The sequence below is a fragment of the Pseudopipra pipra genome, chromosome 2 (assembly GCF_036250125.1).
Source record: "Pseudopipra pipra isolate bDixPip1 chromosome 2, bDixPip1.hap1, whole genome shotgun sequence".
Lineage (NCBI taxonomy): Eukaryota > Metazoa > Chordata > Aves > Passeriformes > Pipridae > Pseudopipra > Pseudopipra pipra.
Window position 1 is genome coordinate 79568096 of NC_087550.1, and position 18446 is coordinate 79586541.

Genomic DNA, 18446 nt, shown 5'->3' on the forward strand with positions numbered 1-18446 from the left:
GTACAATAAGGCTTTTGTCAGGCCTAAAAAAAAACCAAAAGGGAGAGAGCATGAACTGCTCACAATTCTTCTTACATGACAATTACACGTATTGCTACTGCTTTCAAAAATAGAGGGAGTTTGGGGAAAATTCAGTATCTACTACTTAAGGCAACTAAAAATTAACTTTCTTTTATATTCCTTGTTGTTTGCCTGTACCTTTGACTGTGCAAAGTAGAGCAGTGATACGCAGGTATCACAGACATGTTTCTAAAGAAAATGCTGGTGCATGTTTATGGTGAAACTTTATATGTTCCCTGCAGCTGGATAATTAGTCTTCACGGCTGAAATATGCTTATGAATATGTAGAGTAACAGAACTTTTGGAAGAGCTTGTTTGATATGCAGTGTGTAAGCTTGTGTATGTACAGCAGAGTTTCTAGTATTTGCTATGACACTAACAAGTCTGTCTGTGGACAGACTGTTATGAGACACTAGAAGTTTTTCTGGTACAGTTTCACCACTTCTGTGTGTTTGATAAACTAAGGATGCTAATGGTGAAGTGCTGGTAAATCTCTGTGGGAGCTGAAGATGTTTCCACCACATTCTTTCTTGTGGTCTATTTTTTGCCTTTTCAGTATTGGGCAGTAGAGTTTTGAACAGATTGTTTACTACATTATGTGATGGTTGGTGGTGAAGAAGGTGGGATGCTTTTCTGGTGATGAACTGAGAAGCTTTGGCAGAGGGCTTGAGCGACCATCTTTGAGTTAAATTGACTTAAATTATCGTAGCAAGACTTTCAAGAGTTTGTTCAGTAGTACCTTGAGCTGACAAAGTCTTTTTTTGTGTGCTTATCTAAAGTTAGTTGCAAGTCATGTCAGGCAATGCACATTTCTTCTGTGTGAGAGATGGTTAGACATAGTGGCTGGAAACCAGTGGAGCTCCTTTGGTTTGATGACTTATTTTTGATTTATGGATGTTGCAGCATGCAGAGTGATGTGGTTTTAGGTGTCCTGTGATATCACATTGAGTTAAACTATTTTGTTTCAGGTTTTGTTGTTGAAAAGTAATTGGCAGTGGTAACTGCCCAAATTGACTAACCATATGAGGGAGTAGCTGGTGGTACTAAGCTGCTGCTTGTTCACCATGTGTAAGGTACAAAGGTTCAAAGCAGTTAAAGCCGAGAGGTGCATGTGTAGACAAGTGCAGTTTGTAAATTCTGGGTTATGAAAAGTATACATTAAAAAAAGAGAAAGATGCAGGTTGCACCAGGTTATATTTGCATTAGAGTAATGTGAATCTGCCACATGTCATCTGGTACCTAATTTTTGATAAGTAGCATTGGCTGTATCCACGTGGAATATTACAGCTCTATAGGATTCATGTAAAAAATATAATGGATGCGAAGATTAATTTCTTGAAATGGCCTGGAGCATTCCTTCTCAGGTGATTCATGAATCTCTCCTGAGTGGTGCTGTTCTCTTCTTATCCAGCTACCTGTTTGGACAGGAGCAGGGAATGAACCAGGTGCTTGGAAAGTCCGTGCCACAGGCCAGTGAGATGAGACCGTAAGTCAAGCACGATGTCCCCTATGTGCCTTTTGCTGGAAAGGTGTGTGCTTGCTGATGTCATGAATGCAATTTCGATCCCCTCCAGTGACCCCCAATTGGAATGAAGGTTTATTGTCTATCAGAACAAAGTCAGAGGAGAGAGAGAAATACTGTGAGAATACGGAAATAGACTGCAAGATAGAAGTCTTGGATGGTCTGTTAGGGCAGCAAAAGTTCTGGGCCCACTGTCTTGACCTCTGGTGAGTCCATGTTTTTAGTGGTAGACTTTGAGATGAAAGTGAGGAGAGGAAACAATACATAATGGAGTTTAAAGTGGTATTGATCAGGATGTAAATGCCAGTCTTGTGGCAGAAACTGTAGATACAAGGTGTTTCCAGGTAAGGAGTGATACAAGAGGGACAATGTAATCTCCAGTTGTTAAGTATGTAAATGAACCTTTTCTACACAGCTTTTTGAGACTGGAATACAGTCTGATGACAGAAGAGAACTCTGCCTTATCTTCAGGTGTATGCAGGTGCCTGTTTGCAACTCCCTTGTTAAGAGAGGATGAAGTATCAGTTTTCAGGCCAAAATCTGTTTTTTCTGAAAAAGTCAGATCCAAACTTTGTGCCACAATGGTTTCATGTGTCAACTCTTTGCTTCTTTAAAAAGTAAATTTCTTGTAGTGCCAAAGGATTTGAACACTAAATAATTATAGATCTGCATCCTTGTTTTGGTCCTCCTTTCTCTTCCTTCCTTCTATTGCACTCTTCCCAGCTTGGTAAGGCATCCATTAATCAAATCAGTATTACTGAGTTGCTGAGCTGAGAAGCTGAATGTAGTAGAGTTGGGCTGAGACGAAACCTCAGCTGGTTCATTGTGAATTGAAACTAAAAGTCCTTTGTAGCAGAACTGATGCTCTGCATTTGGTTTGGGTGTCTTTGCACTGAGCTTCCTGGTGTGTCTGTAATGCTTATCTGATCTTTTCTCTATTTCTAGCACCCTGTTAGCTAGGATGATGAGAACTTGCCTACTCCGAGCTTCTGCTGTTATACTCTTCATGCTAGGAAGCTGCTGACAGTGAAAGTGATGACTTCCAAGCATGTTGGGATCTCTCAGGTCTTGTAAGATCATGAATAGAAGGATGTTGTTCCCCAACTTTAAAAAACAGCATCACCTCCTAAGGGTACAGGAGCAGACAATTCCCACGTGTCAGAAGTCAAGCAGACAAGGCAGAAGGTTGGCTTGGCTGAGCAGGGATCTTGTCTTAGAAATAAGGCAAAAAAAGAAGGTGTATGCCCAGGGGAAGCAAGATAAGTGACATGGGAAGAAGTCAGAGATGCTGCTTGCCACTGTAGGGAGAAAATTCATGCAGCCAAAGCTCAACTGGAGTTGAAGCTGCCAGAAATGTGAGTGGCAATAAAAAGAGCTTTTTCAAATACATTAATGGCAATAGGCAGTATAGAAATATCATTGTCCTGTTACAGATGGTCACCTCACAAACAGGGACAAAGACAAGGCAGAGGTGTTTAACGCTTTCCTTGCCTGTCTTCAACCCGGATGAAGGACCAAGGGGGTCTCAGTGCCCTCAGCTGGAGGATCATGGCTGTGAGAATGATCAACTCCCAGTCAACCCTGAAACTGTGTGGGATCTACTGTTTCAGCTGGATCCCTACAAATCTATGGGGAATGATGTGATTTGTCCCAGAATCCTCAAAGAGCTGCTGATGTCATTGCAAAACTCTCCATAATTCTTGAGCAGTCTTGGGAATCCGGAGAAGGTCCCAGCTGACTGGAAGCTGGTGAATGTTGTCCTGATCTTCAAGAAGGGCAAGAAGGAGGACCCTGGAAACTACAGGCCTGTCAGTCTCACTTCTTATGAGGCACTTACTTGCCTGGTAAAGTTATGGAGCAGATTATTTTGGGAAGTATTGAAAAACACCTGAAAGACAACACAGTCATTGGTCAGAGCCAGCATGGCTTCATGAGAAGGAAGTCCTGCTTATGCAGCCTGATTTCCTTTTATGACCACCTAGCTGATCAAGGGAAGGAAGCTAGTTGATATAATCTTTTTGGATTTCAGTAAAGCTTTTGATACTGTCTCTCACAGGATCCATCTGGATAAACAGATCATGTGATGGGTGTGCAGATGGCTCATGGATGGAGCACAGAGGGTAATAGTGAATGGGTGACATCAGACTGGTGACCTGTCACTAGTGGGTTTCCACAGGGCTCCATCTTAGCCCCTGTGCTCTTCAACATCTTCATAAATGACTTGGACGCAGGACTGGAAGGGATACTAAGCAAGTTTGCAGATGACACAAAACTGGGAGGAGCTGTTGACTCCCTCAAAGGCAGGGAGGCCCTGCAGGGAGACTTGGACAAATTAGAGGACTGGGCAATCACCAACATATCAAGTTCAACAAGGGAAAGAGCAGGATTCTGCACCTGGGATGGGGCAACCCTGGATGTACATACAGGCTGGGGAATGAGGTGCTGGAAAGCAGTGCCACGGAAAGGGACCTGGGGGTCTTGGTTGAAGGCAAGTTGAATCTGAGTCAGCAGTGCCCTGGCAGCCAGGAGGGCCAACCATGTCCTGGGGGGCATCAGGCAAAGCATCGCCAGCTGGTCGAGGGAGGGGATTGTCCCGCTCTGCTCTGCACTGGTGCAGCCTCACCTTGAATATTGTGTGCAGTTTTGGGCACTGCAGTATAAGAAAGATATTAAGCTCTTAGAGAGCGTCCAGAGGAGGGCAATGAAGATGGGTGAAGGGCCTTGAGGGGAAGCTGTATGAGGAGTGGCTGAGGGCACTTGGTCTATTCAGCCTGGAGAAGAGGAGATAGAGGGGAGACCTCATTGCAGTTACAATTTCCTTGTGAGGGGAAGAGGAGAGGCAGGTACTGATCTCTTCTCTGTAGAGACCAGTGACATGACCCAAGGGAGCAGCCTGAAGTTGTGTCAGGGGAGGTTTAAGTTGGATATTAGAAAAATGTTCTTCACCCAGAGGGTGGTTGGGCACTGGAACGGACTCCCTAGGGAAGTATCACAACACCAAGCCTGACAGAGTTCGAGGTGTTTGGGTGATCCTCTCAGACAGATGGTGTGACTCTTGGGGATGTTCCTGTGCAGGGCTAAGGGTTGGAATCAATGATCCTTGTGGGTCCTCTTCAACTCAGTATATCCTGTGATTCCTGTGTTCAGGGATTGGATCATGTACTACCATCACAAATGCAGAAAGCTTCAACAATGACTTTTTATTGTTAGTGACTTTAGCTGCATGGTATATACAGCACAAGGCCCCCTGGTGGTCTAGTGGTTAGGATGCGGCGCTCTCACCACCGCGGCCCGGATTCGATTCCCGGTCAGGGAACCCCTCTGGGCAGATGGAGCTCATTCAGCCCTGTAAGTCCATCCATCTAAGAGAAGGTCACTCTAAACAAACCTACGTCCTGAGGACCTCGCTGCCACTGTCCAAGCACTCTCGGCCCCGGCAGATGAACCTCAGGATTAAAGGGTGGGCTCAGTTCAGCGCATACTGTGTCTCACCTAAAAAATCCACTGCGCAGGCTCGAAGGGTAATGACCTTTCCCAAATCTTCGTTCGCGAAGACTGGCCATACTTTATACAGCACAAGGATATGTCAAAAAGACAAAATATTAAGACATAAGTTGTGATATAAGAAATTGGCTATTTGCCATTTTGTCAGTGTTGGTATTAAGTAAGCTGCCCATTGGCTAGAAACAAGTTGGTTTTTAGGCATTTTGCAGGTGTCTTAGAGTTGGGAAAGAAAAAAAAGAGTGTAACAGTTGGAAACATTGTGCAAGGCTTGAATTTTTTTTTAATCTTCTCCTCCCATGCCTTTTTCTCCTCCTCTGGTACAAAAGCTGTTCAGTTGCCTGAAACACGCGTGTACTTGTTGATGAATCAGTAACTTTCAGGGAATAGTTCTGATAGAATTGCCTTTAACTCAGTATAGTACTGACCTGAAGAGGTTTGAAAAAATGCCTGTATTTGAATCATCTTTCTGAAGTTTATTGTTGGTATAGAGAAACAGGAGGAAGAAAAATGCAATTCAGTGTTCTACCTGCATATTGAAACTGAAGTATTTAAGTATATTATGTTAACCTGTTTCCACATTAGTATTGGACAAGAGAGTTTCCTAAAAGAATTGGGAAATGTGTTTTCACTTATTACCTTTCAAGGTCTTAAATATGTTGAGTAAGAGACTACATTTTCGTTATGATGTTTCATTGAGGTTTGATTTTAGGAATGCATAATAAATAGAATTTTAAACTGTTAGAGTTTAGCAAGTGTTTCTTTGTAAATCACTTATGGCTGTTTCAAGGGTGAGTTAACTAGCCTCTGTTTTCTAAAGGGATATTTTGAACTTTCAGACTGGAGTACCTTCACTTGCAGCTATTTTTCTCTGGCCTGGCTTTGATTTATACAAATGCTAATTATAGGGGCTTTGAATCTATGTGTATACATAGTTTCACAAGGTCATACACATTTTTAATGAACTGTCTGAAATGTGAGTATATTGCTAGGTTGTTACATAAACAGATTACTGTTTTATAAACATTATTGTATTAATCAGTTCAAAAGGAGAAAAATACCTGTGTAAAGAAAAGCTGATTTTTATTTTTGTCTCCTAAAGTTTTATTGTCTTCGCAGGCATCGGAAGGTGTCACCTTCATTGGACCTGACACACATGCTATTCAAGCTATGGGAGACAAGATTGAAAGCAAATTGTTAGCCAAGAATGCAAAGGTCAACACGATCCCTGGCTTTGATGGAGTAGTCAAGGTGAGAAATCATTTAATTACTGTCTGCCCACTGTAGGAACAGTGTCTAAATCAAAGTACACCTATTGAAGGTCTGATGCAGAATCTAATTATAATTCTATCTTCTTTTTCAGTAAGATGTAATTAAAAATGGAGTACAAATTTTTGCTAGCAAGAAAACTTGTGAAAAGAAGAGAAAATCCGTGATAATAAATGATGTATTAAGGAGTTCTTCAGTGGAGTCTCTAAAAATACTTTATTTTAAATTTAACATGAGGGCAGCTAAATGTATTAAATGCCAGATGTGGATTCAACTATCTGCATATCTTTACATTTCTCAGGTCTTCTTGTTGGCCAACATCTTGACAGTCCTGAGTTTAACACTGGAGCTTGTTAAAGGGCGTCAAGTTTCCATTTTATGGTCTCTGCTGATGGTGCAGATTTTCATGTGTTGAAAAACTCCGGGCGAGGATGGGGGAAGTTAGTAGCTCTTTGTCAGAATCTACAGCTAGTGTTCTTCCTGTGGTTTTAGAAGGAATGATTTTCAACAGTTCTCTAAAGAAACATCAAAAATATTTTTGTAGTTTGTAGAGTTAAAGTAAATTTTAGTTTTCATTTATTTTGTGCTATAGTGATTAAGTACTGGGCTCTTAAAAGCTTTCCTGCGTGTCTTGTTATATTGTCTCTGTTAATGTAGTTAAAACATGCTTTTCTCTTTTAAAACCTTTATTGTATACACTTAAAACTTTTGTGTATTATAAAATGTTGACTTCCTATATTGAAATTTTTATGCTTTACATGTCAAGTTAGATTTTTTTTTCTTCAAATAAAGTTTGAGTGAAACTTTGAGATGCATGAAAAAGAGTGTTAGCTAAGTTGGATTTTAGACTCTTAAGAGGAAGAAAGCCAACCCAAAACCCAACTAAATGAGACAGGTAAGTACAGCGCTAAGGGGCTAAGCCTCTACAAAATTACCTCTTTCAGTGAGGCTGCCTGGAGAACTTGCCTAGTGAGAGAGAATGATAAAATCACAAAATAGCTGATGTCAAAATGCCCAAGAGAACTTTTCAGTACTTGTGATGGAAATGTGTGGTCTGTGTAATGACTGGTAGTGGCATATGCTGCAAGAGGTAAAAGTGGAAAGACTTCTTTCTTTTCTGGAGAGCTCCATATGAGTGTTAGGCTGGCACTTGTGCCCATGCTGAAGTCTGGCAGTGGCAAGTTGAACACTGTACTCTTTCAGGTTTTTGTTGCATGTTTTAGCAGTCCTTGTGTATGTGGTCCTTTAGTACTTGTAACATTTAACAGCAGCCAAGCTGTTGTGCATAAGGTTCTCTGTTCTGTCTGACATCCTGTATCTCCTCCTAGAAATCCTGAAAAATAACTTCTACAAAAACATCTAATTAGGAGATAACTGTGAATTAGTCATTTAAACACCACAAAAATTCCTCTAATGCAGAAGCAAATACTCTAAATACTGGTTTTTTTCACTTTATCAGTTAAATATTATGTAAAGGTCTGTTATTCCTCTAGTACAAAGAAACAAATATGACAAAATAGGATAATGGTTAATGAAACAGGTAGACATAGAACCAGTGAAACTGATCTACTTACTTGTATGCAGTTGTTTCCAAAACCTTTAATTGCATTGTTTTTGACAATTATCTGAATTTCCTAACATGAAAGGGAAGTGTAAGTGATCTGGTTGGCAATGGGCTATATGCAACCATACCCTTAAAAGCAAACGAACTGGAATGTAGGATTGAGTTGACAACTCCAATCTTCTGCTATTGAAAGGAACTATGTGGTAGTTGCTTAACCCCAAGGTGTCCATATCATATCAGTTTCACATACCTCAGCCTTGCACCAGTTCTAATTATTTGAAGAGTGTTGACGAAAAAGAATACATAACTAAACCCAAAAAACAACCTGCAGTATACCCACCAAATAAGAAAAAGGAAAGTCCACAGATGCCAGCATTGTAGTTTCCATCAGAAAGGGGAGCTGAAAATTTTAGGTTAGCCAGTGCTTTGATTGCCAATTCTAGGAAATAAAGCTTCTGATAATTGATATTGTCGTAGTTGCTATGGATCTAAATATGTGCCTCAGAGGAGCAACACACAAAGACTTGGAGACTGTTTAGGATTTCTGTCATTGCTGGGAGACCTATTTTGATCAGTTATGAATCTTTCAAAATCTTTGAGGGCTTTATTTCTTGAGAAATAAAAATTTTAAAGGTCTTTGAAAGGAGTTAAATGTCGGGTTGACACTTGAGTAGATTACAGATGGCTTCATCTTTAAAGTAGACTCTAGTGAAGCTGGAAGAAAACTGTATTGATGCCTCTGACAATACCAGAAATTAAGACAGATCTATTACACATATTCTTTGTGCATTAATACTTAAAGCAAATACAGAGTAATAACTTTGTGTTATTGAACTTCATTATTCAACTCAGGACTGCACTGAAAATCTTGGTTACTAGAAGAGTTTGTTAAATAGTGCTGCAGATACTTAGGTCCTTCATGAATAAAGAACGTTTTTCCTCTCCTGTTTATGTTGCTTAGCACTTACACATAGGAGGCACTGTAGTTGCTAAGCTTTTGTAAAAACGTCTTGGAGAAGTTGCATGCAGAAAAATTCCCAGTGAGTAGAAATTAAACGTAAAAGAAGGAAGCCCTTTAACAGTTTACTTAAAGACCTGGAAGGATTGAAGAGAAGGATGCTTGGCATAACAGACACAACTAACTATTCTCATACAGGCAGATGCTCTAGCATTTGAAATATGAAACTGAGAATGGAAAGATGTGGAATGGGAGTGGAGAGGGCAGTTTTATGAAGAGTAATTTTCTTCTCATCCCTGGATAAGTTTCTCAGTTGGCTGGGGCAAGGGTTATCCAGTCTACACATGTAAGGAACCAGAGTCTCGTGCTGTCAACCAGAGAGCATTTGAAAGTAATTAATTTCAAAATTAACTACTGCTAATTGTAACTACGGTTAGTTTTCTAAAACCCGATTGGAAGAGGTAGTGGTAAACAGTCTTGATCAAAAGAATTAGCATTAATCCTGTGAGCAATGGCTGTACTCAAGTTGGAGCTCAGATGATGTATTGACTATAAATAAGTAAAGGGGAATAGGTGACAAGGAGAAAGTAGATGCTGAGTAATGAGTATAAGGACATGTCATGGTGAAAAACTGGCAAAGGAATGGCAGGGGAAGAATGATTTTTGTATTGTTTCACCACATACAATCTGGTTTTATGGCTGGTAGAACACAGCTGGATGTAGACCCAGAAGAATAATGTCTCTGTGTCTGCTTAGTTTCACTGATGTCAGTAGACACATTAAAGGTCTTCAGCAGGGCTCTGAATTTACTGTAATTAACAGTAATTTTGGGTACCTGTTTTGGATGAGTTTTGCATTGGGGTATTGGTATTGAATTGATCACTGTATTGCTGAAGAGATGGTAGGAGACTAGACATGAACTGGAGGTTCTCTAAGGCCAATGCCCTCAGCCATGAGAACTATTATGTAGTTCTTCATAATTAATACAATGTTCTACAGTTCTAGGAGTCTCTTAAAAAACCAGCTTTATCCTAGCATTCCTTTACATCAAGAACAGTTTTGCTTTTCTGTCTCTACCTGCTGGTACCTGGCTGAGAGGCATGTACATGAAATTAGGAGGTTAGGAATTCTTATGCTAAATGAGTATTTTATGTATCCCTAACTCAATGGAATCACCTATTTGTAAAAACAGTATGACATCATTTTATAACTCTTAGGATTTTTATAAACTTCTACTGTTACTTGAACATTTTTATTTGTACAATAAAAGGTGGTGCTAAAATTATATATTTCTTTACAGTCTCCAATTTATTTTGGGAAAATGGTAGTGTAGCTAATGTGTTTTTGGAGGAAACAGCAGTAAATCATTGAAGACTCTTACTTTTAAAAAAATAATTCAGAATGCTTTTAGTTCCAGTGTGGCTTTGTATATTTTGCACATATGGACTTGTGTGTTAGGCAGTGTCATAACATTCAGTTTTTTGCTCTCTTTGGGCAAATGTTGAATACCATAAGTTCTATGCACCAAAAATCTAAAATAACCATCCTAACCTTTTCTGAGTACTTGAACTGATTCTGTATTTATGTAATCCACAAGTGAAATTCATGGTACTAAAACGTACCTTCTTATGGAAAAAGATTAAACTTACCAGAGACTTCAATATGTCAGTTGTTCGGGGTTTTTTTGTGCATTAATTTTTCTCTTTAAAGCACAGTATATTTTTGTTTTCTGGTTTGGAAATTCTCTTCGAAGGCTAAAGAATTTGAGTGTGCATTGATTTTTTTTTTTTTCCCCTTGTATTTCAGCGTTCAGATTCTAATATATTAGAACTGTAAAAGAAACAGATGTTAAAACATTGTAAATTAATAACTGTGCTGGGCAGTCTTTTCAAGCCAGAAGTGACACAATTAGTGCTGCTGATACGATGCCGATTATTACTTAAAGTTGTTGTATGCATGTATAAAAATACAGTGGCAGTGAAAAGTTCCCCGATAATGATTTGCAGCTTGTCTTCCTGTGGACTGCAGTGTATCAGTTAGCCACTTGTTTGCAGGTAACTAAGTGAAAAAAAATTACCCTGTTTGCTTCCCCCCCCCTTAATTCTGTTTTGCAAATATATGGGTGAATTTGCAAGAGAAAAGAAATGTAAAAGTTTCCTTCTCGACTATAATCGTAGCTCTTCATCAGTCATCACTCTTCCTGCATTTTGTTCAAGAGGCTCTAATTGTCTGCATTTGGCAGGTTTAACACTTCCTGACAGAGAGGCTATTAAGGGGAAGTATTCTCGCATAACTGTCACAGGCAGGAACAAAGAACCTTCAAACTCAATGTGTGGAAACCACTAACATTCTTAAATGACCCTTTTCATGCATTTTATCCCTTTTTAGCTAAAATTTGGAGGGTGCAGGGTCATGGAAAGCAGCAAGGTGTAATAAAACAGTAAACCCTGAGATTTTTTTTTTTCGGGGGGGTTGTTTTTTTTGCTAGATTTATCTCTTGACTTAAAAACAATTGTTATTTGGAAAAATCTCATTAACAGATGTGACTGAAGTAAAAAGACTTAAAACTGATGTTGCTTTCAGGACTGCTTTGAACTTAACAAGCACCGATTTGTGGAGCAGACTAGCTAATGAAAGGAAATTAAATTTTCTGACAACTTCCCCTGCCAGCCCCCTTATTCTTCATGGGGCTGTTACTAGGTACTGAAGACTTTTAAAGAGGATTTTGTTTTATTATCGGACATAAATGAACCAGGTATGAACATTTCTTATGTATTTTTTTTAAAGTTCTGACCTGGGTGCTTTTAAAACGGATTGCCTTGAAAGCTTTAAAAATATCAGGTTTCAGTTTAATGTTCGTAAGTCAGCCCCTATAGTTTCAGACACACTTAGCAGCTGGTGATTTCCAGACATTACTGCCTTCCATACAAATTTTTTAATGCATGTCATGGGATAGTATAAATATTAGCAAATTTGGATGGAATTTTCAAACTTAACCCATGGCACTATAATTTAACCCGTTTTCTTTCTGTTTTTTTATAATGGAAGTGTATTCTTGTCAGTAGAAGAAACTAGAATTAACTACTGCAGGAGAAGCAATTTGGTTACTGAAAAGTAAGCAATATAAGTATTTTGTTTTTTATTCTCTGAATTTCACAGTACTTTTTTCTGTACCAGGCTACAGTAGTATGAGACAGATGAAGCAATAGGTGGCATCAACAAAAGGATTTTTAAAATTGTCATAAGCTAGTAACATGGTGACTCTTAGATGGAAACAATTATGGGGATCTTCTGCTTTCAGATACAGTTTAAAATGATGCATAAAAGGTTTATTCTGCATTCAGAATGCAGAAGTTACAGAATTAAAATCCTTGTGTTTTTTCTTCAGTAAACAAAACCCATTTGTCTTTAAAGAAGTCCTGCAAGATTTTTTCTGTACTTGAATTACTCCCAAACAATAGAGAATCAACTCCCCCTACTGACAGCAACCAGGAAAACACAAGAAATGTCTGTGAGGACAGAAACAAGCTGGTAGTGGACAAACTTTAATGATGTGATTTATGGTCCATTATTGATTGTAAACTTCTAAATTCTAGCATTAAATTCCTACAACTGCAGAAAATCATTTTGCGATCCTGGTTGTGTTTCCTGTCAGCTGATTCCTTGTTACTTTGAGTTTCTCAGTATACTAATGATGAGGTAGAATTTACATTCCACTTATGGTATTAATTTTACATTCCTCTGGCTGAAAAGGGTCAGAAGGTTGTAAAATCAAACATTAAATGAATCGGAGGAGACAGTAGTGCAATATATGACTGCCCTCAGGACACAGTGCAATGGCTGATGGGATTAACGTTGGGTCTCATTTCCTGCTTTTACAGGATGCAGATGAAGCTGTCAGAATTGCAAGGGAAATTGGTAAGTTCTTAAATTAGCTATGGTGGGATTTGTGTGCCTCTCAGCAGACATGGTTGACTAAATTGAATGTGTAATAAGTAATCCCTATAGAACAAATAATGTTTTAATAGTTTTTAAGTTCCCTGTTGCCCGTGGGGCTAGAAGAATCTAGACATTAACGCCCTGTCTCTTAAATCATCACATTTGAGCTTTCAAACTGGACTTTACAGAACAAGTGCAGCCATGATTTGTGGAAGGCCTGTAATAGGCAGTAATGAGTAGGTCACTGAAGGAGTTATTTCAAAGTATATCTGCAATTGGACGTGATGGAAGTTAGGCATGGTGTATTTCTCTTTATATGGAGGCTGACACCAGTGATGTTATGATCTTCATTTTTGATTAGTGTGTGGACTGCAGTTAGCTTGAATATCATCCAGAGCACCGGCCTTTCTTCTGTGCTTGCTGGAATAAAGTCACTATTCAGCTTCTGAATATCTTACAGAATGGTGAAAAGAGCAACCAGCAAACTGTCTGGGACTCGTTTTGATGAAGGTTAAGTGTAATATGTGTTTAATGAGTTTTGGCTTTTATTTACTAAAGCTTATATTAGGGAAAATACTAAACCATATGCTTGAAATTACACATGTTATTAAATGCTTGCTAAAAGAAGAATCTAAGGCAGTAAGATTTTTCTGATTTTCCTTGGGATTTTTCCTTCATTTTTACTTTGAGACAGTAACCATTAGAAACTATTTAGGTTTATCACAGGTACCTAATTCAAAGCAGATATCTGCATTTGAAGCTTCTCTTGCTGATCTAGCTGCAAATACATTTCACCTGTGTCAAAAACAATGGCTGTGCCTTGTGTACCTAATAGAAAGTGGGACTTGCACTGCTGCAGATAACTTTTAATCGGTGTAAGATCTTTCCACTTTGAGTTTAAGTTGGGGCCTTTACTCTGGACTGGTTAACTGTCCTGAAACCCCTCAGTGTAGGCTTGTCTGACTTTTAGGCTGACACAATTGAAGCCAGTGTTTCTGTGGGTCAACCTTTGTGTCCTTGCTGGGAAATCAAGTGATCACTGATCACTGTCATGGGAGCAGAAACAAAAGGAAGAGGTTATCAACCATATTGGAACATTCAGAAGAGAACTGTAAATAAATCCCAGTTCCCTCCAAAAAATTGGTTTTGCTCCTGAATAAAGGCATATGATTTTTTATGAAATAAAGTATTATGACTATATTTCAGTTCAGTTTCTGTTCAAAAGTCTGTCTCGCTCTTGTGTTCCCGCAAGTGTTTTTAAAGCTGTTTTGTTGAATATAAGTTTAAAGGCCTGCAGTGGCTTTCTAGACACTCTTTAAAATTATTCTTGTTTAATTTACTTCTTCTGGTGTTCTGTTGACTGGTTCCTGTCTTTGATATCAGTAGCACTTTGGAGGTCATTATATCAAGGCAGTCTTAAATCTGTGATATTAAAGTCAATTACAGACAGCTGGGTTGTGCTTTATCTAGATGGAAAATTCTTGGAACTGTTTTGATACAAAAAAGTTTTGTACTGTGATGCCATGTAATAGCAAAAGAAAAATGTCCTTTCTAGCTTTTTCCTCACACGTTTCAACCAGTTGATTAGTTTGGTTAAGCTTCTGTCTAATCGTGACCACTGATCGTAATAAAACTGTGATTTTGATCTCGAAGGATCTAAAATGGGATGAAATTATAGTCTCTTGTGTATATAATGCATTTGTCTTTGCGTATAAAGCACTTGATATGCAATGGAATACTTTCAGATTGTTTTTAATTTCTCTTATCCAGAGTCTCGGTCTCTGAGATAACTGTGGGTCAGTGCTTAAAACAGTAAAACTGCATTTTTACTCTTTTACTGCCTGTATTTTTTTCCTGCTTCTTCCTGGTCTGTTCAGGCTGAAGATCCAGTAGTAGTTAACCATGACACCTCAGGCTTGAGAACACTGCCTTTATCTGTTTCAGTGATTATTACCTATGGCTACAAATTTTCTAGGTATAAAACCTTATTTTTGCCCTTGATTTGAGATATGCTCCTGAGCTGTCAAGAGAGAATGTGACAGATATACTAGGCTAAATCAGGAATTGGAAGAAGTTCAGGCACAAATTGCTGTATAGGTTACTTTCTTTAGTCTTCCTTCTCTATTTTTTAGTGTGGGCTGTTCTCTTGTAATCCTGTTGGTAGTGCTTAATTACATTGGGTCTTTTCCCATGCTGCTTTTAGGTCTGTTTGTAAAGTTGTACATTAAGAACTATTGGCTTCTTGATTTCTGAAGCCTCGATGAAACTCTAGGAAGTTTTATTCCTCTATTTGAAAGGATTGAACAGTTATGCAGTGCAATCAGTTAAACTAAAGGAAAGTCTGTACAAAACTGAAGAGGTGAAAAAGTCGATTTTTGTCCTGTTTCATTTGACATGGATTTAGTTACTGCTAACTTTTCAATAATGGATATTGAAAAGAACCTGATATTGCCACATGCAATATTGCTCAAACCGATATTGCACAATGCATTCTGTGGTCTGCTACCTGCAACTTTATAAAAATGGTTAAATGGCATCTAAAACCATGGTGGCAAAAGGTGGGAACTAACAGCTGTAGGACACCAGAAGTTTGGTTACTCCTTTCACCATTCAGATTCTCAGAATAGCAACTGTCCTGGAAACAAAGCAGTCCTAACTTAATAGTACCTAAGTAGCAGCGAAAGTATGCCCAATGATCTTCAAATCTGACAGCTTCTTACCTTCTTGCCTTTTAGGATCTTTAGACCCATCCTTCAGATGCATCACAGGAATGTAAAACTATAGAATGAGAGTAGGTTTTAATCTCACAAGCAATTTTAATTTCATGTGAATTGGCATCTAATTTGAGGGAAAGATTGAAAACCTAACACCTACTCAAAAATGTGTCTGCTTTGTATGAGACTCTTTGCTGTTGTTGTGGGGACTTGTAAATGCTGTTAGAAATTGTTTGCATGCCTCTCCCTTCCCCCAACTAATCCAACCAATCCATGTGAACATACTTCAGCAGTTTTGATTGCTGCTGAGTAGTACAAAAGGGGCTAGGAGAGTGATGAGTAATGCATCCTGATCCCAGCATCCCATACCCAACTCTTATGCAAAACTTAAATTTTGCAAAGCCTTCCTTTCAATCTTTGGTGTTGGCTAAAGAGCTGCTCTTCAGCTGAGTGCCCCTGAGAGCAAGGAGTATGTAAAGGCACATCTGAGCAAAACCTCAAGTACCCTTACTTTCAGAGGACCGGCTAATTTACATCCTAACATGTAGAGGTTGCAGTTTTTTCTTCTCAACCTGAAAAGATGTATCTTTTCAAAACAATCCTTACTTTGTGGTCTTTTTTTTTTTAATTCATTCTACTTTTAATTATATTGTGGATCTTTGGAATCTATAGCTGCCTTGCATACAAATGTGGTTGACATATAACTGCTATACATGAAAGGTGGGAGGAAGGGGAAGCACAGTGATCCTACACTTGGTGAGCAATACTAATAATACATGTATGCTATCTGATAATTTAACCATGTGATATGAGCTACCTCTTGTAGCATATAAAGACTAACCAAGGCTCACTGTCAACCTGCCTATTTTGCTTTTGAATCTAAAGAACAGTACATGAGGACTAGACTCTGCTTACAGAATTAAAATCAGCAAACCATGCAAGAGACTGATATTGTTAGACTGAAAATGTTAGCATAACTGATGATGATTTTTTTTCAAGTACATGTAACTGAATAAGATAGATTAGGTGATGGAAATTGCCATAGTGAGTTTGCCATATAAGGCTTAAAACAATGCTTGTTTCAAAATTTCGGTCTTGCAACCTCTTAGGTTGGAGAGAGTCTCCAGATGGTAACAGTGTTGCCAGAGCTTTACCTTCGCTAGTGTTACCTGTATGTATATGTTAACATTTACTGCATTTCATGAAAATCAGTTGAACTTCACTGTTGCTGTATGCAATCTAGTATTTTGTTTTTACCCTTTAATCTCTGGTATTGTAGAGGCCTTGAAAATACTTAATAGTTCTGGATTGAACCCATTTTTACTCTGTGACTTATCCCATACCCCTATATGGACAGCATCAGATTTCATAAGAAAATGTAAAAGACTCTAGAAAGGTTATTTGCATAGCTCTGTTTGGTCTTACCCTTATACTTAGTAAGTAGAGATCACTTTAGACTTCAAAGCCTGAAAATTTGTAGCCTTTTTGTCATCCATGCCTATAAGAAGTTGGTTTGTGCTCTACGTATGCTTAATTATTACCTCTCTACAGCTTTCAGCCACATGAATACTTTACAGCATGGGGGTTTCACAGTCCAATAAGGTGTTATGTTGGAAACTATTTCATTGACTTTTTTTTCTGTTTCTTTGTTAATGTTCTCTTGTACTGTTGCTGCTGTCCTGTCTTCCAGTCAACACTACTGTTTCTTAGGCTTGTATCATGCCTTTTTTTGTGTCCACTTCAGTCTTTTTAAGAAAAAGCTTTTCCAGATCTTGCTGTTTTAAGTATCTTCTCCCGAACCTCCTTTCAGTTAGATGACTATGAGGAGGAGGTGGGTGTGTTGTATTGCTATCACTTGAGAAAGCAAGAGTAGATCTACATTCCAGGAAGAAACTGTAAATGGCAGTTACACATATGATAGCAGACTGGACTGCTTCTAGGAACCATAGTCAAATGTCTCTTTCCGTCCCCAGATCAAAGCCTTTTACAGAATATGTCTTCAGTTTGCAAGGACTAATAGACTCTTCTTGCCAGACAATATCAGCTGGTCTGATATTTGCCTTAGTGTTGTGACGTTGATAAACATACTGGAGACCAAAGACATGAAGATTTTCTGCTGTCTTGGAAACATCAAAAAGTTTTTAATTAGATCCTCGATTTTCAGTTTTCTATATGTTCATGTGGAGAAAGGTGGAGTTCTCTGATATGAAGAAGTTGTTTCAGGAAGTTGCATTAAATGAACAGATTGTACTAAAAGATAATCATTACTATTTCTAAATCTTTTAATTTAATAGATATGCTTTTCAAATATGTTCTTTGTTACTGTAACTTTCTAGCTTTCAGTAAACTAAGATCCTGATTCATATCTGTGTTATAATATCTTATTCTGAGAGTGAAATATTGCCAGTTATGTACGATGCTGTCAGATCTATACTGCTCATTTTTTCTTACTATTTGTCTATTCGGGGAAAATACTTTTTTATTGTTAAAAAAAAAAGCAATAATCTGTTTTCTGATTCAATTTCATAATATCCAAACAGCAGTGCTCTTGAGATGCTCTTTTATTTAGAATGTACTGCACCAGAAATGTTGATAAGATAAAGATTTGTTTACTCAATCTCTTGACTAATAATTTATGAAGATCTGCTTATTTTGCTATTAATTTTTTGAAAAATTTTGTCACAGCTTATTTCAACAGCAATAAAGGAACAAAATTTTGTTCATAAAGAGATATGAGCTTAAAAAGGTCAAATGCTTTATTCATAAATCACTTTATTTCTTGGGAATAATTAATTCAGTGTTTTTTTGGTATAAATGAATTGGAGAAGACAGCCTTCCTTGGCTTTAGAAATTACTGCATTGACAGCTAAGTTTTGAAAAGAAAAATTTCTCCTCTGTTCTCCCTCCAAACAAAGTGTT

The 18446-nt window shown here is 38.3% G+C and overlaps 1 protein-coding gene across 4 annotated transcripts in view; it reads left to right on the forward strand.

Moving 5' to 3' along the window:
- Positions 1-18446, forward strand: part of PCCA (propionyl-CoA carboxylase subunit alpha) — a 276287-nt gene that overhangs the window by 69292 nt on the left and 188549 nt on the right. For 3 of the 4 annotated variants that reach the window (XR_010428426.1, XM_064646092.1, XM_064646093.1), the window contains exons 7-8: positions 6203-6334; positions 12756-12792. Coding sequence is in view for 2 of the 4 variants with exons in the window: in XM_064646092.1 (XP_064502162.1) it covers positions 6203-6334; positions 12756-12792 (169 nt within the window). In the remaining 2 variants the exon portion in view is untranslated. Of the gene's footprint in view, positions 1-6202; positions 6335-12755; positions 12793-18446 lie in introns of those variants that run through there. The other variant, XM_064646094.1, reaches the window with a different exon arrangement.